Raw genomic sequence first — 26503 nt, forward strand, 5'->3', positions numbered from 1 at the left:
TTCTTCTTCTTCTTCTGAATGTATTGGCGGATCGTAACCAACTGAAAGGTGCATACACTGCCACCTACTGTACTGGAATGTACGATTTGCTCATGAAAGATTTTTGGTGCGCTGTATAACCGCTGTTGCTCCTAACAAATGATTTCCTTCACCGGATTGCTATGACACAAGATAATTTTCAGTAACACCATGTATGGATATGGATCGTTTCAAAATGCACTAAAGGTTTTCCATCGGTGACGGGTCTGGATAGCAGGGAGGCCAGTTTAGCACCCACACTATTTTACTATGGTGCCATGCTGTTGTAATACGTGCAGAATGTGGTTTGGCATTGTCTTGCAGAAATAAGCAAGGCCTTCCCTGAAAAATACGCTTCCATCCAGACAACATATGTTGCACCAAAACCTGTATATTTTGTTCAGCATTAATGGTGCCTTCACAGACCTTCACAACTCACCCATGTCATGTGCACTAATGCACCTCCATACCGTTAGGGATGCTGGTTTTTTAACTGTGTGCTGATAAGAAGCCGGATGGTCCCTCTTCCATGATTCCCAAAAATAATTTCACCACAGGACGTTGTCCACTTTGCCTCAGTCAATCTTAAATGGAGCTTGGGCCCAGAGATCTTGTCCCGTGCATACAGAGATTTCTCCGGATTTCTCCGTAGATGATGAGATCCCCAAACTCTTTGCAATTTTATGTTGAGAAACAATATTCTTCAATTGTTGCACTATTTGCCTGCACAGTCTTTCATAGAGTGGTGAACCCATTCACTCCTGACAGACCCATCCTCTAATTTTTTAATACCCATCATCTTTTATTACCCAGTCATGTTACTGACCTGTTGGCAATTAACCTAATTAGTTGTGTGTTATTCCACCATGATTAGTCTTTCAGCATTATACAATGTTTCCAGACTTTTTTTGCATGTGTCCCAACTTTATTGAAAATTTTGCTGACATCAAATCCAAAGTGGGCATATATTTTTCAAGAAGTATATTGGGTTCAGGTATGGAGACTGGCTAGGCCACTCCAGGACTTTGAGATGCTTCTTAGGGAGTCACTCCTTGGTTTCCCTGGCTATGTGTTTCGGGTCCTTGTTATGCTGGAAGACCTAGCCACGACCCATCTTCAATGCTCTTACTGAGGGAAGGAGATTGTTGGCCAAGATCTCGCGATACATGGCCCCATCCATCCTCCCCTCAATACGGTGCAGTCGTCCTGTCCCCTTTGCAGAAAAGCATCCCCAAAGAATGATGTTTCCACCTCCATGCTTCACTGTTGGGATGGTGTTCATGGGGTTGTACTCATCCTTCTTCTTCCTCCAAACACGGCAAGTGGAGTTTAGACCAAAAAGCTCTATTTTGGTCCCATCAGACCACATGACCTTCTCTCTGGACTTGTGCTGGCTTGAGCAGGGGGACCTTGCGTGCGCTGCAGGATTTTAATCCATGACGGCGTAGTGTGTTACTAATGGTTTTCTTTGAAACTGTGGTCCCAACTCTCTTCAGGTCATTGACCAGGTCCTGCCGTGTAGTTCTGGGCTGATCCCTCACCTTCCTAATGATCATTGATGCCCCACGAGGTGAGATCTTGCATGGAGCCCCAGACCGAAGGAGATTGACTGTCATCTTGAACTTCTTCCATTTTATAATATTTGCGCCAACAGTTGTTGCCTTCTCACTAAGCTGTTTGCCTATTGTCCTGTAGCCCATCCCAGCCTTGTGCAGGTCTACAATTTTATCCTTGATGTCCTTACACAGCTCTCTGGTCTTTGCCATTGTGGAGAGGTTGGAGTCTGTTTGATTGAGTGTGTGGACAGGTGTCTTTTATACAGGTAACAAGTTCAAACAGGTGCAGTTAATACAGGTAATGAGTGGAGAACCGGAGGGCTTCTTAATGAAAAACTAACAGGTCTGTGAGAGCCGGAATTCTTACTGGTTGGTAGGTGATCAAATACTTATGTCACAATTGAAGTGTACCTATGATAAAAATTACAGACTTCTAAATGCTTTGTAAGTGTATCAAATACTTGTTCTCCCCACTGTATGTAAATGTGTGAGCAAAATATGTTACAAAACACATTTCCAGTTTGTATGTGTATTTATTGTTGTAATAAAGGGCTCAAGTTCAAAAGAAACATTGGTCTCAGTTAATTTCTCTGTATGAATAAAGATAAATAAAAATAAATAAATTCAGTTAGATTCAGTCTGGCTGCCAACCCTCAGCCAAGTGTTTACCATCCCTCTTTGTCAACACAGATAATAACATTCTAAAAACTCTCAAAATAAACAATTACAATAGAATTAGTAAAATACACTATTTGGATTAATTGATTGTCCAACTTCGTTCTCAATAGATGATGCACGTTCCAGCCCCTTTTCTGCAGTGGAGATTATCTTTAACATTTTCACATCATTTCTGTTGAAGTAATGCTTTAATTTGTACAAGACAGCCTAAGAGTTTCAAAGGCAGAAACTCTTACAGTCCCTGATTAGACAAAAGGGAGAAATTGTGGAAAATTAATGTATTCTTATATCCTTATTTTTATTTTGTTAGACCAGACATGAATTTGACCAGACTGTTCATGGATCCCAAGGATAGGAGAAGACCCAGGTCAGTATGCCCTGTTCTCAGAAGTGATTATGGCCACAACCGAAGGTACCAGGCCTTAACCTATCTTATCTATAGCCCAGCTGCAGATGGCTCCAAGGTGAAGTTGCCTGTGTCTCCACTCTTTCTTCCATTCGGGCAGGACAGAGACTAGGGGTAGCTCAGATCAGGAGGTCTGTTAACTCTGAACTACGGTTACCATAACGGCGTAGAGTTCTATCTTGTTTTCCTGTTAGTATGATGACTTCTTTTCTTATATGTATCTTATAGCATAAGAGATAATATTTTGGGAGCTGACAAAGAGGGGTACAAAGAGGTGAAAGCAATAATGTATGATCAGAATAATTGTCATGACACTACTCTGTTGGTGTCTGTACTTGTACTCTGTCTTGTTTTGATGATTGTCCCTGAGGATCCACGAAATTAAACCTGAAGTAAACAACTGTTAGACTGTTGAGCCTCTCATAATAAATTGCAAATATTTTAAATCTTCCACAGAACACTGGTTAATTTATATTCCTTAATTTAGACTAGTATTCTGGCAAGGTTTCCCCAAAAATATATTCCTATTTGAAGCTATTCCTTTTCCCCTGTATTCTGACTAGAACCCCTGTTCCCCGTTCCCCAGGAAGAGAAGCAGCCCAATAGCACGATGCTGCTGCCAACAATCTTGGTGATGAGCCAAGTTGGCTTTGTACCAAACATCTTTCTCATTAGATCATAATATCTTTTCATTGTTTTGTAAGATTTTTTTATGCCATCTTTAAAAATGTATAGTACTGTCAATCATCACTGTCAATGAGATAAAGGATACGTCTCTCAAGAAATGTAACATGAAATCGTAAATTCTGAAGTCCAACCAAATGATTTTTATCAGAGTTCACAAACAAAATTCAAGACTATAATCTCCTTTCATTCCACATACCAAAATAAACCAAAAACACTATTCATGTAGTTAATTCAGCCAAATGTTTACAGACACTGCCCAAATGCAATTTAAATCATTGTGTTTTGAAGAAGTCTTACATTTCACCAGACTGAAATTCTGTTGAGTTAATCCTTACAATGAATCATATACATTACAAACCTATTAAAATGTAAGACGATAACTAGACAGAATTTAGTTAACATCAGGGCATTATCAGGGTTTTGTCATGGCAGCTTGCCTCTGCCATTTGAGCTACCGTGAATTGTAGGAGCAGTTATTACTCTTGTATGGTGTCCACTCCATTCTCCACTTGTACGTTTCCTTTCTGCCTCTGGCCTTTCTGAGAATCCTGCTTCATGGTGATGCTAGGGGATAGAGTTATTTTGTTCAAAGATGGTGGTACAACAAACTTAAACAGAGAAACAGTAAGTATTCTCACCTAACTATCCACTCTGCCACTTTAACTAAACTAAAGTTTAGTTAGCAAAAAACTTGCCATCTGATAGGTTTGACCTGGTTGATGAATTCTGGTAGTTTCTCTCCTTTTGTTTCTGGTAGAAAAAAGGCCAGCACACCAGCAGCTATGGTGCTGCCTCCCATTACAATATAGGGTAGTATCTTGTTGTACGTACCTTCAATCAGAAGGAAGTTGTGACACGTTTGAATACACGAATACACAATGTAGACAGAAACTGTATTTGAAATTAATTTATGATGGGTGTTTTATTCAAATGATATCCAAACTTAAACAAATAAGATAAATAATGAGCAAGATTGAAGCTGTCAGTGTTGACAGTGACACTGAAACAGAAACAGGAGTATAATCACATATTTCAGTCATATTTAACTTTTTAGCTTCCCAATTCTTAGTTAAACTGTTAACCACTGACCTAGCATAACTTGCTACTTGTTTTACTAATCAGTGTCAGGAGTGAAAGGGATTGGTTTCACCTCATCCTCAGTATATATACTATATATCAAGCTATTATTGTGCTGCATTTATAGCTGGACTATGGCTGCTCATATTCTTTTTCCTCACTTTAATCATCTTAACCGCCAATGTATTTTATTTATTTAGAATCATTGAATCTGCTGTCTTTAGGGGATGTTTCCCTATTTACAAATGTTTCCCTATCACGGATGCTGGCTTTTGAACTGTGCGCTAATACAAACCTGATTCCAAAAAAGTTGGGACACTGTACAAATTGGGAGTAAAAAAGGAAAGGAATAAATTAGCAAATCTCAAAAACATATATTTAATTCACAATAGAATATAGATAACATATCGAATGTTGAAAGTGAGACATTTTGTAATGTCATGCCAAATATTGGCTCATTTTGGATTTCATGAGAGCTACACATTCCAAAAAAGTTGAGACAGGTAGCAATAAGAGGCCGGAAAAGTTGAACGTACAGATAAGGAACAGCTAGAGGACCAATTTGCAACTTATTATGTCAATTGGCAACATGATTGGGTATAAAAAAAAGCCTCTCAGAGTGGCAGTGTCTCTCAGAAGTCAAGATGGGCAAAGGATCATCAATTCCCCCAATGCAAAAAATTGTAGAGCAATATCAGAAAGGAGTTTCTCAGAGAAAAATTGCAAAGAGTTTGAAGTTATCATCATCTACAGTGCATAATATCATCCAAAGATTCAGAGAATCTGGAACAATCTATGTGCGTAAGGGTCAAGGCCGGAAAACCATACTGGATGCCCCTGATCTTCGGGCCCTCAGGCGGCACTACATCACATACAGGAATGATACTGTAATGGAAATCACAACATGGGCTCAGGAATACTTCCAGAAAAAATTGTCAGTGAACACAATCCACCGTGCCATTCGCCGTTGCCGGCTAAAACTCTATAGGTCAAAAAATAAGCCCTATCTAAACAGTCGTTTTCTCTGGGCCAAGGATCATTTAAAATGGACTGTGGCAAAGTGGAAAAGTGTTCTGTGGTCAGACAAATAAAAATTTGAAGTTCATTTTGGAAAACAGGGACGCCATGTCATCCGGACTACAGAGGACAAGGACAACCCAAGTTGTTATCAGCGCTCAGTTCCGAAGCCTGCATCTCTGATGGTATGGGGTTGCATGAGTGCGTGTGGCATGGGCAGCCTACACATCTGGAAAGGCACCATCAATGCTGACAGTTATATCCAAGTTCTAGAACAACATATGCTCCCATCCAGACGTCGTCTCTTTCAGGGAAGACCTTGCATTTTCCAACATGACAATGCCAGACCACATACTGCATCAATTACAATGTCATGGCTGCATAGAAGAAGGATCCGGGTACTGAAATGGCCAGCCTGCAGTCCAGATCTTTCACCCATAGAAAACATTTGGCGCATCATAAAGAGGAAGGTGCGACAAAGAAGACCTAAGACAGTTGAGCTGCTAAAAGCCTGTATTAGACAAGAATGGGACAACATTCCTATTCATAAACTTGAGCAACTTGTCTCCTCAGTCCCCGGACGTTTGCAGTCTGTTATAGAAAGAAGAGGAGATGCCACACAGTGGTAAACATGGCCTTGTCCCAACTTTTTTGAGATGTGTTGATGCCATGAAATTTAAAATCAACTTATTTTTCCCTTAAAGTGATACATTTTCTCAGTTTAAACATTTGATACGTCATCTATGTTGTATTCTGAATAAAATATTGCAATTTGAAACTTCCACATCATTGCATTCTGTTTTTATTCACAATTGTACAGTGTCCCAAATTTTTTGGAATCAGGTTTGTAAGAAGCCCATATTTTGATATGTCAGATGACCAGAGAATCCAGTGCAGCCTGAGGGCCCGAAGTTCACGGCCATCCAATATTGGTTTTTGGTTTTGTCCCTTGCATACAGAGATTGGGGGTAGGTAACTGAATATAGGTTCCTTGCCTTGTTACAGTGTAGCCACTTCTTTTTAACAACTTTGGCGTCTGTGATATAAAACTGCCATCTTTATGTTGATCTGGGGACGATAGTCAGGCCCTGGCAGATGGGATACATCTAGGCATCTCTGCACGTTACTTTTGGGTGACCCCAGTTAGAGGCAGCTACCCCGCGTTGCCTCTAATTGGGTATCCTATTAAGTTGAGTTTGTCCACTCCACAGTGCGGATCATTGTTTATGCCAATTGCATTTCAGTTCATGGTAGACCTCTCCTTTTGTTATTTTGTTTGGGAACTAACAAAATGACTTCCCACTCCTGCTCAGAGCCTCATGTCCAGCTTACCCCTGACCGTGACACTCCCTTTAGAATATTAAATAAATCCTATAAAGGTGGATGAAAAAGGGCTTACAGTTACAGTTACTGTGTATCTAGATTAAACAGTGTAAGAGTAGCATGCCAAGTAACAACTACAAGTAATTTAAACATTTAATCTAGGGCTTCTTGCTTCACAAGTTACAATAATTGAGGTATACAAATAAAAAAATATCAAATTCAACACTAAAATTGCTTCATACAAATAACATACATTTTAGATTTTTTTGGTTGAGAAAAGCATACATTTTGTACACACACACACAAGACTCACCCATGTAGGCGATGTAGGGTGACACAGTGCTACCTAATCTGGAAGACATGGAGGTGGCACCCAAGGCCATATTGCGCACCACTGTGGGGAAGAGTTCGGTGCTGTACAAATAGAGGAATCCAAATGCTCCTGTGACTCCTGTCTTCCCAATCATCACCAGGGTCGTATACAAGGCATGTAGGTCTAAAAAGGCACCAGAACATGAATCACGCTGTAGGCCGATGAGAAGCATGAATATACAGGGACAGTGCAACTTGGGGGTGAAAATTAAGCTGTATTCAGCATTTCAGGGTCTTAGCCAAAGAACAAAGCCTATATGTATTTTACAGCTAGCTCAATCATCCAGAATGTGTTGACCTAAGTGTAAAGCACCATCAACCATCTTTAGTCACACCAATTATCTTTTTCACAAGTCATTTGAGCATAGATATCAACTAATGTACTTATATAAAGAAATATAAAGGAATTGTGAAAATGACTAAACATAGGTAGTATAATTGTTTCAGATCTTAACAATGTAATTCTGCGGACTGACATAAAAACACATTAAAAACTTAAAGGCACTTGACCCTTGGTCACTTGCTTTCTTAATATGCTCAGCTGAAGTAAGACATACCTTCAGGGATGAACTTGACGAGTAAAAGCATGATCCCAGACAAGATCAAGGTGCAGGGAAGAGTGCATCGCCGTGGAACGTAGTGTACAAAAACCCAGATATATCCATAACCCAAAAACTCAGAGGATGCAGCAACTAAACAATTTAAATAAGGATCTCCTTCCATGTTGGCCGTGTTTAAGGACATCCCATAGTAAGTCATGGATATGACAACCCTGGATTGAAAATTTTTTACAGAAAACTTGGTAACAACAAAATATAAAATCATTGAAATTGTTACCTTCATATTTTTCTTCAATTTATTTACAAGTAATGTGTTTGATTTAATGGTCTACCTTAGGTAGTAGGTTTTGTGGGTCATGACATGTTTATGTAGTATCATAAACAAAAAATATATTTCACAAATATTTGTCACAACAAGTTTACATGTGTCATAAGTGTTATGACAATATTATAACAGTTTTTGACAAGTTATGTCTGCTGTTATTACATGTCATGACATGGTTAATGCAGCTTCATAACATGTTATGACATTATCCACCATACAGAGTGTTACCGAATAGTGTAAGTAAAAAAAAATTGTTAACATGAGATTGTTACCAAACTGCAATAACGATGAAAGTGATGTTCCTTATGTTTCTTGTTTTTACAAGATCCAGCCATGAGTACATTTCCTTGTTTTTATGTTCCTAGAAACACACACAAATAAATATTATAATGCTGTTGGTATTAGATTTTTGTACCAAATTTAACCTACAGAAACGAATAAGTTTTTTTATTCTCTCATCTTTGATTAAACATAAACTATACACACTTCTAAAGAGCCGCACATTTCAAACATTCTATATCTAAATGTACCGTGAGTTGTTCACAGGCTTCCTGTTGGAAAATGCAGTCTGGAGGAGTAATGCCATTCTTCTTGGCTGCAATTCTTATTATGTCCTCTGCCTCCTTCACTCTACCCTGAGACAAGAGCCATTGTGGAGACTCAGGGACATACCTCAAAGAGAAAATGTTATAAAGAAGTTCCAGTTGAAACTGTATCATTGCCTGAACAAAAAATATCACGTACAGTTAAGCCCAAAGTATTCATACCCATGCCAAATTTTGAGCCACAGTGATTTTTTATTTGACCAATAGGTTTCTTCTGGCTGGAAATGACATAAACAAGTGACAAAATACGGTAAGACATTGTGCTGGAGATACAAATGTATAACATAACTATTTCTGTTTTTTAAAAAAATGTTATGAAAAATGCCATGTCCAACATTATTCATACCCCTTGAAATTGTTGCAAATTTTTTACAAAATGCATGTTTCTATACCATTTAAAATGGTCTTGTAATTTCCACGATGAAAGAGCAGTCTAATCACCAATAAATTTAGAACAGCTGAACAGAAGTAGTTCTCTAGTCAATTACTAGACTGTAAACCCTAACGTATTTCTTATTCAAATGTTTCTACTAAGTGTGACTCAAAGTTAGATAAATGTTCCCAATAACTTAAAACGTTTATGTTTTACTGACTTTTACTAAACTTTTACTAAAGTTTAAAATGAAAGTTTTCCCAGCATGCTCTGCTTCAAGTTGATATTTTGGAAACGTTTTATTATCCTTTTTTTGCATGTACTTTGACTGATTAATTCATCTTAGCTACATAAACACCAAACACATTTGTCTAAAGTAATCCATATTTTGCACCCCCTACTGAAATGATTGTAACAATGACATAAAATATCCATCTTTGTGTCAGATGATTTGGTTCCACTAGGAATTATGCATTCCTTTGCAAGCCAATGCCTTTTTATTTAGAAAATCTGGGAATTTCCTTTAAGTTATCTTTCTAGCCACTCTGCTTGGATTTCAGTATGACATTTCACAGAATAATTTGACAGCATCTGAAATGAACAGTCCATGAGCTCATGGTGGGGGGCTTATAAGACTTCAAAATAAGTATTTATCAATATGTTAAGTATTCACAGTTTAAAATGTTCTAACTGTTGGCAAGGAATTGACTAAAGGAATAAATGTGTTCAATAACCATGTCTCAGGCATTAACAAATACAGACATGGGTGGTAACTCTTGAGTTAATTTAAAGGGCAATGTACACTCACCTAAAGGATTATTAGGAACACCATACTAATACAGTGTTTGACCCCCATTCGCCTTCAGAACTTAATTCTACGTGGCATTGATTCAACAAGGTGCTGAAAGCATTCTTTAGAAATGTTGGCCCATATTGATAGGATAGCATCTTGCAGTTGATGGAGATTTGTGGGATGCACATCCAGGGCACGAAGCTCCCGATCCACCACATCCCAAAAATGCTCTATTGGGTTGAGATCTGGTGACTGTGGGGGCCATTGTCATGTGAACTACAGTGAACTCATTGTCATGTTCAAGAAACCAATTTGAAATGATTCGAGCTTTGTGACATGGTGCATTATCCTGCTGGAAGTAGCCATCAGAGGATGGGTACATGGTGGTCATAAAGGGATGGACATGGTCAGAAACAATGCTCAGGTAGGCCGTGGCATTTAAACGATGCCCAATTGGCACTAAGGGGCCTAAAGTGTGCCAAGAAAACATCCCCCACACCATTACACCACCACCACCAGCCTGCACAGTGGTAACACGGCATGATGGATCCATGTTCTCATTCTGTTTACGCCAAATTCTGACTCTACCATCTGAATGTCTCAACAGAAATCGAGACTCATCAGACCAGGCAACATTCTTCCAGTCTTCAACTGTCCAATTTTGGTGAGCTTGTGCAAATTGTAGCCTCTTTTTCCTATTTGTAAGGTAAAAGGTTGTGCGTGTTGTGGCTTCACAAATGCTTTCCTGCATACCTCGGTTGTAACGAGTGGTTATTTCAGTCAAAGTTGCTCTTCTATCAGCTTGAATCAGTCGGCCCATTCTCCTCTGACCTCTAACATCAACAAGGCATTTTCGCCTACAGGACTGCCGCATTCTGGAGGTTTTTCCCTTTTCACACCATTCTTTGTAAACCCTAGAAATGGTTGTGCGTGAAAATCCTAGTAACTGAGCAGATTGTGAAATACTCAGACCGGCCCGTCTGGCACCAACAACCATGCCACGCTCAAAATTGCTTAAATCAACTTTCTTTCACATTCTGACATTCCGTTTGGAGTTCAGGAGATTGTCTTGACCAGGACCACACCCCTAAATTCATTGAAGCAACTGCCATGTGATTGGTTGATTAGATAATTGCATTAATGAGAAATTGAACAGGTGTTCCTAATAATCCTTTAGGTGAGTGTATATTGGGAAATAATGTTCTAATTTTTTTGTATAGTTTACTTGAAATAAATATTTAAAAAATCTTAACTATTATTTCCAATAAATTGTAATTTTTAAGTTAGTTGACTTAAATATTTTGATGTAATCAGTTTCCACAAAAGTTGAATATTCTGAACTTATTAGGTTTTACAGTGTAGTCAACTGCAAGTCATGGCTAAAACCAGAAATTGTTAAGTTATTCATTTGTATCTCTAGCACAATGTCTTACCGTGTTTTGTCACTTGTTTATTTCATTTCCAGCCAGAAAAAACCTATTGGTCAAAAAAAAAATCACTATGGCTCAAAACTTTGCATGGGTATGAATGCTTTTGGGCTTAACTGTATAATATTAGATTTGGAAATTGGATGTACATACAACTGTAAATTTCATACTCACCACCAGAGAGGAATATAAAGAAACCCAGGTAAAGACAGAGCTATAAGCAGTATCCTCCAGCTCCGGATAAACCAGGCAAAAATTGGTAGAGCAGTGTATCCCAATGCATAGGATATAGGGACTCCCAGTAACGCAAAGTTAACGCGCACATTTTTGATGAGAAGCTCAGAACCTGAAGATAGAGGACATAAACACAGAAAATGCTTAGTGAGTTATGACTTCACCCAGCAGCTAAAAGTGTCTAAAATCATTCCCTGTATTAATGAAAACAATGAATTATTTGCTTCTGCTCTGTCCTTGTATTGTACACAACACGTTTTGGTGACATTGTATATGTCTCCACTCACCAAGGATGATAGCACTACAATAATTGGCAATCTGTCCCATTCCACTGATAAAGTAGAAGACACAGAACATCTCCCAGCTGTTGGAAGTTGCCTGCAGTATACTAAATATAGTCTGGACGGCCATAGTAACAAAGAATATTAACCTCCTCCCATACCTGTGGAAAAAAGAAAAAAGTTACACTTTGCGGTGGTGTAAACCTTTGCAGCCTACATCCTGTATTCACAAACCTCTTTACAGGGTTTTGCTAGCCTGTAAAATACAGTGTTAAGACCCTTCTAACCATCATGTGTGAAGTGTGGCCTTCTGCTGCGTAGGATCACCGTTCCTAGTGTTGTCGGTATCCTTGTGAAGTTACATTTACCACTGTTGTCTGTTTTTGCAATCCATTTCAATGATGAAAACATGACATCTCCACTTTTCGTTTTTGTTGACATTGAGCAAGTTGACTTGCCACCGAGAGGTGGTGATTTAGATCTTAGACGTGACGTGTTTTGGATTTCAACACAAAATACAATTTCCCCTAGCGGTCTAAATTATGAGTTATTATTTAATATCATGCTTTAATATTTACGTTTAATACTTATTCAGATGTTAGCCTCTCTCTGGTTGACTCATTGTCTCTTTTTTGCATCTATAAATGTAATGTCTCTCCAGTTGGTGTTTTCATTTATTTGGTGTTGGAGTTTTCAATTATTTATATTTTCTAACTGGTGTTCTATGAGGTGTCTTACTTGTTTGTATACTACAGTAGTTCTATACCATCATGATTGGTCTTTGTTAATTTAGTATTGTGTCTTTTTGTCATTCTTGAATTGTTTAACTATGTAATGCAATTGTGTTTACTCATGTTTATCCGATTACTGCAATTATATCATTCTGATGTCATGATTGTTTTGTGCAGTCTTTTAATTAATTATAACACTTGTAAGCATTATCAGTGTGCGAGAATAATAAAATAAACATTAACATGTGATGTTATAAGGATTTTCCACATGAGTCTCAATGTACTCTTAAGAGATTTCATTAGGGTGTCTCTTGGTTTTAATTCGAATTAGTTTGTGTTTGGACAGAGTGTGAGAGCTATGAGGTCCTATAGGATACAAAAAAATTGTAGTCTGAATATACATAAGTGAAAATAAATGTTGCAAACCAACTAATAAGTTAGTAATGAAATCAGTATTGATCATTTGCCTGCAGCCAAGACAATCACAGAAGAACAAGAAACCAGGTAAGCCTAGTTCAGCCGGCCCGCAATACAAAATGTTCCTACCTCGAGTTTCTTACATACACTATTAATTTCTTGCCTTAAAAGAAATGTGTTACGGGCAACATCTTTATCTGATTTCAAGAATGTGTTTTGAGACAGGTGATCTGATGAAATTTGGCACTGTTGGAGTCATCTCATTTAGTCAGCCGCTAAAATCCCAAATAAGTCCTTATGCCCCCAGCCTTCCATTTACTCTTCAACTGCCCCAAAGCATAGGGAGAATGATGCAGCCTCCAAAAAAAAAAAAAGAGTATAATTACAAACGCAATAAGGTTAGTTTTAAGCTTGTTACATTCCTCAGGAAAGAATGTATAGGTGGGCTAAGTCTTGCACATGTTCATTTCTGATTCTCAAGACCTGACGGTATAGTTTCTTAAATAGATATCTGATTTACTGTAGGCGTCCTTGAAAACCTCCAAATTTTATAGCATTCAGTTACATGTTAGAAGAGTTCTGGTGTACTGTTTTTGAAAGTAATTTTTCAGATGTTTAATGCAGTCCAGCCTGTCCTTCTCCTGGTATGGCCCTACCTGACTTGCACATTGATTTAATCTATATTTGTGATTTACAAGGCTTTGACAGTGGGAGCTGAGTGAAATAAAACATGTTTACTTTTACAATTTCATGATATACAGTTCTTGATAAAAGCCATGCATCATCGAAACATATCCTAGCAGACTTGACACGTCTTCCGAAGCACCTCAAATTATAACTCTGCTCTCAACCAGAAGGTCTATACCAGAATCCTTACACACCAGAAAGGAAAGGCTCTCTGGCCTTTTTCTGCAATCAAGCTCAGTTATTAGAAGCATGCCAGCCATATTGAGAAGATTACATTGTCAATAGTTTTCCCTTAGCTAAATGTTTATGTATGCCATGTGAAATATGTAATCATTAGTCAAGTTAGGCTGTTGATTTCCACAGTTGGTTTGAAAGTGCTGAAATGTTCATATACCACAAATAATTGCTTTACATGCACTAAAACAGTCTGCAAGTCCCAGTAAAAAGGTTTTCTGTAGAAGTGATAACACCAACATCCTAAATAATACGACATCCTAAATAAGAACAAATAGTAGTTAAATAGAATTTGGAGCAGTGTTTTTTTAAAATATTTTGTGTAATGTTCAAGGTAGCTATTAATAAGCAAGAGATGATAGAAGATTGCAGGGATATGTAGTCTTGCAAGATCATTCTCTGTTGCTAATTAAGGAAAATGTTGCAGCATTAAGGAAAATGTTTAACATTAATTTAGGCAAACATATTGGCCTACACATTTTTGATTAACACTTGTTTTGGACGATCTGAAATTGATTCTTAAAATCCAGAAATCAGGCAACAGACAATGCAATAAAATGCAAATTAATTATTAAAAAATCATACAATGTGATTTTCTGGATTTTTTAGATTCTGTCTCTCACAGTTGTAGTGTACCTATGATAAAAATGACAGACCTCTACATGCTTTGTAAGTAGGAAAACCTGTAAAATTGGCAGTGTATCAAATACTTGTTCTCCCCTCTATTAAATCAGATAAACGTTTATTTAAACCCATAATGGTATTGGGCGATTTTCGGCCGGATGTTATGACTTGACATTTTGGGTCCTATATTAATTTCTGTAACAGGTATTATGAAGTATTGTATATCTATGTAATCACTACTCTCTCAGATACAATATAAACACATGAAAACTGATTCTGGGACACTGTTTAGAAAATACATGTGTTGAAAAGGCAAAAACAATGCAATATGGTATGATGAAATGTTACTGAAACCATAAAGAAGTTTAGTTTCAATGGTTTTTCTGATACCCCCATGCCTTTACTGTCATATTAGTGTTTTAAGCTGTAACTAATAAAAGTTATTAGTTAAGGTGGGTTCTCCATCAAACCTTATTTCATTATTTTGATAGATGCTCGTCATTCTTTTTTGATGTAATTACACCAAACGGCCACCGGATGGAAACATATGTTTGATGTGTCATTACAGGTATTATGTGGGGCATGTGGTTGCATAACCAATCAAGCAACGGCAGTCAACTGCATTTATTTTTGAGGAATACCAGCAGTTCTGAGAAACCAACAAAGGAGCATAGGGAACTACCAAAACATTCAGCCTTCAAGGGGCAGCAGAGTGTGTCCTGGCCACTTTGTTCAAGGTAAATTTACAGGTGCTGGTCATATAATTAGAATATCATCAGAAAGTTGATTTATGTCAATAATTCCATTCAAAAACTGAAACTTGTATATTATATTCATTCACTACACACAGACTGATATATTTCAAATGTTAATTATTTTAATTGTGATGATTATAACTGACAACTAATGAAAATCCCAAATTCAGTATCTCTGAAAATTTGAATATTACTTAAGACCAATACAAAAAAAGGATTTTTAGAAATGTTGGCCAACTGAAAAGTATGAACGTGACAAGTATGAGCATGTACAGCACTTAAAACTTAGTTGGGGCTCCTTTTGCCTGAATTACTGCAGCAATGCGGCGTGGCATGGAGTCGATCAGTCTGTGGCACTGCTCAGGTGTTATGAGAGCCAAGGTTGCTCTGATAGTGGCCTTCAGCTCTTCTGCATTGTTGGGTCTGGCGTATTGCATCTTCCTCGTCACAATACCCTATAGATTTTCTGTAGGGTTAAGATCAGGCAAGTTTGCTGGCCAATTAAGAACAGGGATACCATGGTCCTTAAACCAGGTACTGGTAGCTTTGGCACTGTGTGCCAAATCCTGTTGGAAAATGAAATCTGCATCTCCATAAAGTTGGTCAGCAGTAGGAAGCATGAAGTGCTTCTAAAACTTCCTGGTAGACGGCTGCGTTGACTTTGGACCTCAGAAAACACAGTGGACCAATACCAGCAGATGACATGGCACCCCAAACCATCACTGACTGTGGAAACTTTACACTGGACTTCAAGCAATGTGGATTCTGTGCCTCTCCTCTATTCCTCCAGACTCTGGGACCTTGATTTCCAAAGGAAATGCAAAATCTACTTATCAGAGAACATAACTTTGGACCACTCAGCAGTAGTCCAGTCCTTTTTGTCTTTAGCCCAGGTGAGACGCTTCTGACGCTGTGGCTTGTTCAGGAGTGGCTTGACACAATGAATGCGACCGCTGAAATCCATGTCTTGCATACGTCTGCGCGTGGTGGTTCTTGAAGCACTGACTCCAGCTGTAGTCCACTCTTTGTGAATCTCCCCCACATTTTTGAATGGGTTTTGTTTCACAATCCTCTCCAGGGTGCCAATTGCTTGTACACTTTTTTCTACCACATCTTTTCCTTCCTTTCGCCTCTCTATTAATGTGCTTGGACACAGAGCTCTGTGAACAGCCAGCCTTTTTAGCAATGACCTTTTGTGTCTTGCCCTCCTTGTGCAAGGTGTCAATAGTCGTCTTTTGGACAGCTATCAAGTCAGCAGTCTTCCCCATGATTGAATAGCCTACAGAACTAGATTGAGAGACCATTTAAAGGCCTTTGAGGTGGTTTGAGTTAATTGGCTGATTAGAGTGTGGCACCAGGTGTCTTCAAAATTGAACCTTTTCACAATATTCACATTTTCTGAGATACTGAATTTGGGGTTTTCATTAGTTGTCAGTTATAATCATCACAATTAATAGAAATAAACAATTGAAATATATCAGTTTGTGTGGAATGAATGTACACATCATGCAAGTTTCACTTTTTGAATGGAATTACTGAAATAAATAAACTTTTTGATGATATTCTAATTATATGACCAGCACCTGTAGTTTTATTTATTAAAGTGCACTTTTCTGGAACTATTTGCACTATTTCTAAAGACAAAAAATGTCAAAGCCTATAAGCTATTTTGCCAATATTTCATGATTAGTTTCTAAATAAGGAACTTTTTATTTTCAATTATTGATAAAAAAAATATTTCAACGTAAAAAGCTATTTATTTTGGTTATTTATATTTGTTAAATAAAAAGCTATTCAATGTAATGTTGTGAGCCAGGTCCTCCATGTTTAACAATAATCTTTAATAATCTACCATGTTATACAAGCTAGAGGGTTCCCAGTGAAGTTGGTAGCTTTAATTCTTAAAGAATGAGCAATATTGGTATTGTAATTATGAACAAATCCAAATTAAATCAAAACCGGTGCCAATACCAGCCTTAGTAGAAAGACTGAAATAAATACTTGAAAAGGATTCTCAAGTGGTAGTCAGGCCTTCTGCATTGCTAGTTCAGACATGCACAACACCTACCTATCAGAGATGATCCCAGAAAAGAAAGATCCAGACACGACTCCCAAAAAGAATATTGTTACGGTAAATGGGGCTTTCCATGCATCGTCACACACTAGATCCCACTGTGGGAAGACAGAATATGAGAATGGAAATTAAGACATTTTCAAAGACATTTTCAAGATGAAAATAAAAATGATCTATTTGTTTCACCTCTGTCACAATGGTAGATGTGTATTGTTCCTGGCTGAATTCCCATCCATCTAGGCATCCCTCAGTCTGATTCCTATAGCTGGTATTGGAGTCCACATGTCCTTTAAACCGAGTACAACGACTTAAAATAATCTCTCCATTCAGCTCCTGTAAGGGTATGGAGTGATTCAAGTCCAGGCTAAAACTACTTGTGTTCAGCCAGGGAATCCTACACCGATGTGGAGGAATATCTGCCACAAAAACCATGGCCATCCCAACATACCCATTAGGAATAGAGCTCAAACTGAGGAGAAAAAAAATAAGCTTTTGGAAAGGCCCCCATTCACCGATGAAGGAAGTGATTTCATCATAGTCCCTCATTCCCAGTTATGCACGGCTGAACTATTGTATCTATGAATGAGTCTGGCATAAAAACAAAAACAATCCTCAGATATGTTGCACTGATAATCTGCTCAAATGTTGCAGATGAGATGAGATCAGAAAAACATGACACACCCAGGGGATGTGGTGTTGCAAAATTAAATAATGGCTGAGCTAACAAAAACACTGCTCACAATGGAATAGCCTAAGAGAACTGAGCAGTCATGCAAGTTGAACTTGTATGACTGCTCAGTTCCCTTGCCCTAGGCAGTAATAGGGTTATGTATAAAAAGTGCTACACATTAAATGAGTCCACCATGTGGAAGATGGGTAAATTAAAAGAGCATTACACTTAATATAAACACATATTCTCCTCCCTTGCTCCCCATCCTCCATATAGACCACCGACTTTTAACCCTTTACTGTCTATCTGTTGTTTGTCCAGACATTGTGACTCCTTGATTTTGAGTTGAGTTGATTTTTGAAGGAGTAAAAAGAGATGAATGTGTCAAATTGATATTCTTTTGCAGTTGTTCCAGCTATTGGTGTCAGAGAACAGACATGAATGACAGCAAAAGATGTTGATTTTTTAAAATTGTAGTTTAAGATATGTAGCAAATTGCAGCTTTTTATTGGGTAGTAATTTCTTCTGACTTTTCCTGACTGGAGCATTTTGTAAGACTACACGAAAGTGTTAAGTGATATGTGTGTTATTAAAAATAATGTCAAAAAGAGTGTTCAAATTCTTAGATATGTTTGTATCTGGAGTGCACTAAATAAACAAAATAGTTTTGGGAATCATGTTTTCATCTAAACATATTTTCTACAACAAAACTTCTTATTTTACAGATTGTTAAAAACATTGGATTTAAACAGATTTACTGATTTACGAGTAACCCTCTAATCCGCTGGTGTCGGTCAAGGATGCCCCCTATGCAAACACCAGATCCCTCTCTAGCTACATTCCTTTTCTCATCCAAACATGGGGGGCTTGGTACCTTTAACTAGTAACCCATTTATACATGTATAGGACCAAATATACATGAGTTCAAGAATTTCCACAACAATAGCAGAGAAGCAATCAACTTGCTAGCCCCAAAGAAACCGATGCAGAGTATAACCCGAATCCATCAACTACCCCAGGTTATGTTGGCACGGGAATGGAAGTTGGACGATGGTCGGATCGGTGGATACATTTTCAACCCAGAGGTACCGGAGGTTGCATTTTATGAATCACCCGAAGGCCAAGTGTTTAGGGCCAGTGTGACTGATCAAATGGATTTTAATGCCAGTTTATGAAACACCTTTCGGAAAGTGATTTATGTGGGGCCAAAACAGGGCACACATAATACAGTAGATGTAATGTTAAAGTTGTTGAGGGAATGAAGCAGAATGACTCTGTTAGATTGGAACTATTTCCCACAATGCTGTAGACTTCTACGGTACCCCGGACCCCGACAGCTCGATTCCACAGGCATACACAACAAGTAGCTACAATTGCCTTGACCGGTTTGGTGATCAGCAAGAACAAGGGTTATTACAAAATGGATAAACGCCTTGCACCACAAGTTTTAAAGATCGTCAAAGCAACATTGGGTATGATTCTGGAAAATGTTGTCGCAGCTATTCTCCACAAAGCATGCATCGGATGTGAAGTGGACCACCCGAGCCAGAGAAGACATTCTTGTCTCAATCCGCCTGTTTATTTTTTTGAGAAATGATGATGACATCGTGGAGACAGTTTTAACACCGTGACTGAAACATGTGTTGGTTAAGGCTTTGAAAGCAACTAGTGGCAGAGATCAACATTTATATAAAACAACACGGTGTGTGGGCGTGGCAAGTCCCATTTTAGTTTGAAATTTAGTGCAAAACTGGAACAGATATTAGGCTTAAAGCCAGGCGATCAGTGGTACGCCCCATGGTACGGTCCATTCCCCACAGATATTCTGGCTGGGTTTAACACCCTATACATCTACAGATATAATTGATTATCAACGAGTTGGTGACAGTCATGTCCCGCTGTACTGTACATATTGCAGAGAAAAAGAACGAAGTTGTCACAGTGATGTATGACAAGCCACACTACATACCTCTTTGTAAGAGTCAGTTTGATGAGATCTGTATTGAAGTAAAATCTGATCAGAATCAGCTGGTTTTATTCATAGTGGGGAAGGTGATTACAGAATTACACTTCAGACCCGTCAAACAATCTATTAGACTATAAGAGGCAGCCTCAGAAACTCTACGATGATCCTCAAAGGTATGTTGAATGCTACACAACACAGGCCGGTAACAGTTTACCGGGGTATCATGGTAGCGCTGCAATGTATGGGGCTGGTCTAGGGGGCCTTTTCCGAGGGTTTTTCCGGATGGCAATACCTTTGTTGAAGCGTGGGTTCTCACTGGCAAAACCACATCTGAAAAATGCAGCGAGGAATATAGTTGGCGATGTTGTCAGCAGTGTTATGTCACGACAAACAAAACAGCAGGACGGATCAGGATGGATGGTTATGACTGGAGGTGTTAGAAAGAGACCATCTGGTAGGAGGAGCCTACCAGAGAGTAAAACGCAAGTAGACAAAAACAAGAGCCACGGTTAAAAGAAGGCATACAGATTGTAGGACACTCAAAGGGAACACCGGAAAGTTGATTAAGAATATATTTTAGCAAGATGGCACTCCTACACCGTATGTCTAGTGAATGTATGAAAACAGAGTTGGATTTATTCTCAGTTCCTTTCACACAGACATCTATTGAGAAAAAACATACATTGAAATCCTGACCCTATCAGCAATATCAGACGCAGCCCTTCTGGAGTTCTTTATTGCAAGAAATGGCGAAGACTACGTTGAGCTAAACCATACTTTGTTGTACCTACGTGTAAGTAACTAAACCGGATGGAATTTGTGTTGGGGTTATCAACCACCCTATAGCCACCCTATTTTCACAAGTGGATTTCTCCTTGGGTGACCGTTTAATTAGCCAGAGTAGCAACACATACCCCTACAGAGCTGTTATAGAGAGCATTCTGAATTATGGATGTGATACATTAAAGACAGTTTTCAGCTGGTTTGTTTTACAAGGATACCGCAGGTCACAGGTCGCAGGAGAGTTTGTAGATAGCTGGCTTTCTTTTTGGGACTCTCCCAGAAATAGGGCCAGGCCTGATCTGCTGAGGAGCGACGGACTCCATCCTAGCTGGGGTGGTGCTCTTCTTTTATCTAGGAACATTGACAGGAGTCTCACTCCTATAGCCTCACCATGAGATAGGGTGCAGGTCAGGCCTAAGGCTGTTAGCCAGCCTGCTAGCATAGTGGAGTCTGTCGATAAGATAGCTAGAGTAGTTAGTACAGCTTTACCTATTGCCACTGTGACTCGTTCCAGGCTGAGAAAAGTTAAACAAGGTAGTGCTAACAAAAACAACCTTATTAAGATAAAGCCTTCCTCCACCTCGGTCAAAAATAAAAATAAAGATGACGGTATCACCTCGCATCTCAAAATGGGACTCCTAAATGTTAGATCCCTTGCTCCAAAGGCAGTTGCAGTAAATGAATTAATCTCTGATCATAAACTAGATGTTATTGGTTTATGTGAAACGTGGCTAAAGCCTAATGAATTAATTGCCTTAAATGAGACCTTTCCTCCTGGTTATACTAGTGATCATATCCCTCGTGCATCCCGAAAAGGAGGGGGTGTTGCAAATATTTATGACAGTACTCTCAAACATATCACTGAGTTTCATTCTTTTTAAGTTTTACTCATTAAAGTTAACCAGGCCAATAAATCGTTTTACATAGCTACTATTTATAGGCCCCTCGGGCCATACACAATGTTCCTCAATGAGTTTCCAGAATTCTTGTCTAACCTTGTAGTCAATGCAGATAGTATTCTAATTTGTGGCGATTTCAATATTCATATGGAAAAGTCCAATGATCCTCTTCAAAAAGCCCTTGAAGCCATAATTGACTCAATGGGTTTTATCCAACATGTCTCAGGTCCAACACACTGCCACAATCACACCTTAGATTTAGTCCTGTCACAAGAAATAGATATTGTAGATCTAATAATTTCCCCCAAAAATCCTGGATTATCGGATCACTGTCTTATGACATTTGCCGTTAAAACAAGAAATCCACTTGCTCCACAAACAATGAGTTTCAAAAGCTGTCCTATAAATTCTCGGACTACAAATAAATTCCTTGATATTCTTACAAGTTCGCTCATTAACGACAGAGTAAATAAATCTGTAATCTGTATATGAAATGTCACCTATATTGAAATGTTAGTCTGTTTAACACAATGCTTAACGGTGTCTTGTGTTTAACATCATGCCAAATGTTCATACTTGGTGTGATTGTTATACCCTTCTTTAGCCATCAGCACGTGGCCTTGCCACCCATAGCACGTGACAAGGCCGCCAGCTTCATCGGTAGGAAGCAATGAATATCAATGTATCTCTGATTGAATGTGCTGTCTGTAAAAACCATGAGCTTGCTACCATTAGCAATAAGTGTCATGCCAATACCATTGTTAGCAAGGTACTGCATCAAGATGTAACCATTGAAACCTTTAGAGTTGTTTGCTATTAATGTGTAGTCATTGTATTTCGGTTGCCTAAACCTTTGGAAAAAGCGACACAACCATCTCCGGCTAAACACCACGTCTCGTTATCAAAGCTTATTTGCTGTGTGTACACCATTTACCGGATTGGCAATTGTCTCAAAATCATAAAATATGTAGCGCACACTTGGGTCCTCGGGCTTGGAGGGTTTTATGAAACACGGATGATTCCAACCGCCAGATCCACGTTACAATTGGGACACATGTTAGCCGTGCACGCTTTATAGTTGGTAATACTAACGTTGTAATGACAGCTGCAATCAACACAGTATTTCTTCTGGTCACACCTGCTAACCTAACAACCCACACCTTTGTGGTGCTTCAAGCGTTTATGCTGTCTGTAACAAAAGTCCGAATAACATATCTGCTTACAGTCCTGGCACTGCTTTGCGTTATGGGGTTGAGTATGACAGTCTTCGTGAAGACAGACACTACAGCTATGTTTACAGCCATGATGTATAACACCACTCACAAACATGTGACACACCCAGAAAACCCTTCAGATTCAGGATGCCATAGAAATGGTTATTGTGTAAGTACATAAATACGGTTCTAGGGTGGGTGTCCTCGCTGTTTTGAAACTTGGTAAAGTGACCATCCCGTGTTCGGTGAAAGACAATTTTATACCCTGTAATTTCTTCAAACCGAACAATATCTGTGAATGCCACACAATCATCTAACGCTAAACCAGCTCCCATATGTAACTCACAACCACTAACCAGGGCCTCAGCATGTGTACTGTGGGTTCAACATACCAATAAAAACAAACAGAAAAACATGTAGAATCATTATTCACAGCCACATATATCTTTTTTTATTGATAATCTGCTCTATCAACAGTGTTTGAGCTTTACGTCGCAGGGCACCACCCTCACGGTTGTTGACAATTTGTACCACCAGCTCTAGTGATTCATCAATCATAATCTCAGCATTACTCTACATAACACTTTCAAGTAAATTACCAAACATGCATTCTTTATATTAATCTTCTCTCATGGTAATATGTACAGGGGATATCAGAGATTCACCAATCAACTCAATCTGCAGACGATCACCAGACCTGTGTACAAAGTCTGAAGCTCAAACAATCCAAGTATCCAAGCCTGCCATAATGATTGTATTGAATGTGCCAAAATCCCCAACTGTCTAAATTCAACATTGTCAAACGCATTATGTTGTATAACTCTTATATTGCTATCATTGCAATGAGTTTGCACCAGAGAGCTAGGAGGAGAGTCAACTAGATCATGTGAAAAACAGGGGCTGCTAAGCTCAGTTAACAAACCTTGCATCTGAGGATTATTGTGTACATCGCTGTGAAACAAAGTAATGGCCGGTTCACTTGTATTTTGGGGTGTGGTCTGTTGATTATGTGTGTATGTTGTTGGTTGTTCCGTGTCTGGTCTGTTAGCATTATCTTTTGCCATTTCTGTAGCTTAACATGTAAATAACCATCCACTTACAGGTTAAAATTCATACATACATTTACATACATCACAGTTTTGATGAGTTGACGGTAAAATATGTATTACCTTCAGCTTTCAAGCATGAAACAAAACAATGAAACAAAAATCCCTTGACGCTGTGCAGCCACAAGGTGGGGTCTCCATAACTGAAGCCATTATGATGATGTACTCTGAATCATCACCGGGGGTCCTCAATCTGTTGGTTGGTTAATTGAGTACAAAGGTTCAGTTGTATGCATATTGTCGTAATGTTAATAACATTTTAGTACAAGACTAAACATTTCTGTAAATAATTAGACTTACACAAAAAGTATCTGTTCAGGCTATGTAAGATCACAACCGCCCAAGTCCAACTGACACTGATCCTGTTCACTTGGTCTGAAATAAATACAAAGAGGGTTAACAAGCGTATACAGGTAATTAAAGCTGGTTAACAATAATGTCAAAATTCTACTTACCAAGATTTGAAGGCCCAAAGATTTGTTTACCAAACATGGCTGGGTTTAATTCTGCTCAACCTAAACCAGAGATTTAAACAGACAATATGAAAGACAAATAAAAGTGCATGGATTGCTCAATTTTAAAATTGATTTACACATTCTTAAAAAGTTAAAATGTGTTGTTTGTTAGCGTTTGTAATTGCAACACAATTCAAATCAATTACTTCAAATAAAATAACTTGTACTTACAACGTAAACTGCAAACTCTGCGCTGGAAACAACAGCTGACTTCTGTGGAAGCCACGGATTTAATATTGTCAATTTGCAATTTGCATGTCATTTTGCACATTTGTTGAAAATGTGCAATTTGCATGTCATTTTGATTCGGTAAAATATTTTAACATGCAGTTGTGCTCAAAAGTTTGTATACCCTTGGAGAATTGGTAATATATGTAAAAAAAATTTAAGGAAACATGAGTGAGTAGGCAAAACACGTCTTTTATTTCTGATGGGATTCACATTTAACTGTAGGTCACAACAGAATGGCACAAATATAAAACAAAAAATGGCTACAAAGAAAAAAATGAACTGAAATTTTTTCAAAAGTCTGCATACCCTTAGTTCTTAATACTGTGTATTGCCCCCTTTAGCATCAATGACAGCATGCAGTCTTTTGTAATAGTTGTCTGTGGGGCCCAAAATGCTTGCAGGTGGTATAGCTGCTCATTCGTTTTGGCAAAATGCCTCCAGGTCATGCAAAGTCTTTGGTCGTCTTGCATGAACCGCACGTTTGAGATCACCCCAGAGTGGCTTGATAATATTAAGTTCAAGAGGTTTGTGATAGCCACTCCAGAACCTTCACCTTTTTCTCCTGTAACTACTGGAGGGTCAACTTGGCCTTGTGCTGCGGGTCATTGTCATGCTGGAAAGTCCAAGAGTCCCGTGTGCAGCTTTTCGCGCATCAACTTTCATAAGATTGCCTTTAGAGCTCACACACCCCAAAAACATCAGTGAGCCACCACCAAGCTTCCCAGTGGGGGAGCTAAACAACTATGTGATAATAAATGGCTCCATGTGATCACTTATTTTCTAAATCAATGCCACAATTTCTTCTAGGGTATGCAAACTTATGAGCACAACTGAGCATTAATTATCATTATTTCTACCCTTGTCAAGGACTATATTTCCTATTGATTTAGCTATATTTCCTATTCAAATTAATTTAATGGAATGTTTTCTATTTGTTTCACCTCTGTCACAATGGTAGATGTGTATTGTTCCTGGCTGAATTCCCATCCATCTAGGCATCCCTCAGTCTGATTCCTATAGCTGGTATTGGAGTCCACATGTCCTTTAAACCGAGTACAACGACTTAAAATAATCTCTCCATTCAGCTCCTGTAAGGGTATGGAGTGATTCAAGTCCAGGCTAAAACTACTTGTGTTCAGCCAGGGAATCCTACACCGATGTGGAGGAATATCTGCCACAAAAACCATGGCCATCCCAACATACCCATTAGGAATAGAGCTCAAACTGAGGAGAAAAAAATATGACACCCTGTGGGTATTGTCTTGGACTGGTTAAGAAAAAGTTAATAAATAGACCATGCCTAACCTAGCATGAAGAAGTCTACAGCCAAATTTCACAGTGGCTCATCTCCCTATTGAACAGCCTAATGGAGCAGCATCAGAGCAGACTGAACTTGGCTCAACTTTTAGCAGTGCTTAATTCCCCTTTGCTAGGCAATAGTAGGTAAATTCTAAAAGGTGAAAGACATGGTAGTTTTCCTCAATCTAGAAGATGAATGGTGAATGGCAAGAGCATAATATTTTTATATTCAACTAGTTGGCTGAATAGCATTTACTGGTCCTAGCGTAAAATAGTACAGTAAAACATTTATATCTGTAGTACCTTTTGTTTGAATTGCCATTGGCTTGATTGGTAGTAGGTTGATTGGATGCAAAGGACTAGACAATGAAAGGGGACACTGTGTCAGCCTATACATGTGGAAGTTAAAACGCAATAATCTATACAAAATTAGTAATTTAAAGGGAACATTTTGTGATGTCCAATTCAAGATTATGGACTTGGCCTTATCACAATAATCTCCAAAGCAGGTTCAATAGAGTCGACAATTAAGATGTGTCCTCCAATGGACATGTTGCCAATGAAAA

The 26503-nt window shown here is 38.5% G+C and overlaps 1 protein-coding gene across 2 annotated transcripts; it reads right to left on the reverse strand.

The window, feature by feature from the left end:
* Nucleotides 1-2097: 2097 nt before the first annotated feature.
* On the reverse strand, nucleotides 2098-17981 carry LOC105026785 (solute carrier family 22 member 5). 2 transcript variants are annotated; one of them, XM_010898488.2, is made up of 10 exons: nucleotides 17441-17981; nucleotides 17249-17352; nucleotides 11739-11893; nucleotides 11392-11563; nucleotides 8550-8691; nucleotides 8292-8380; nucleotides 7692-7906; nucleotides 7076-7258; nucleotides 4041-4176; nucleotides 2098-3909 (listed from the first exon to the last, which is right to left on the reverse strand). In XM_010898488.2, exons 1-10 carry the CDS (start codon nucleotides 17798-17800, stop codon nucleotides 3822-3824), a joined length of 1644 nt encoding a protein of 547 aa, XP_010896790.2. In that variant the 5' UTR covers nucleotides 17801-17981; the 3' UTR covers nucleotides 2098-3821. The 2 variants fall into 2 exon arrangements, with proteins under 2 accessions (XP_010896790.2, XP_010896799.2); XM_010898497.2 differs by lacking the exon at nucleotides 4041-4176 and having other exon boundaries at nucleotides 3865-3909.
* Between the last annotated feature and the right edge of the window lie 8522 nt (nucleotides 17982-26503).

The sequence above is a fragment of the Esox lucius genome, chromosome 4 (genome assembly GCF_011004845.1).
Source record: "Esox lucius isolate fEsoLuc1 chromosome 4, fEsoLuc1.pri, whole genome shotgun sequence".
NCBI classification, from domain to species: Eukaryota; Metazoa; Chordata; class Actinopteri; order Esociformes; family Esocidae; genus Esox; species Esox lucius.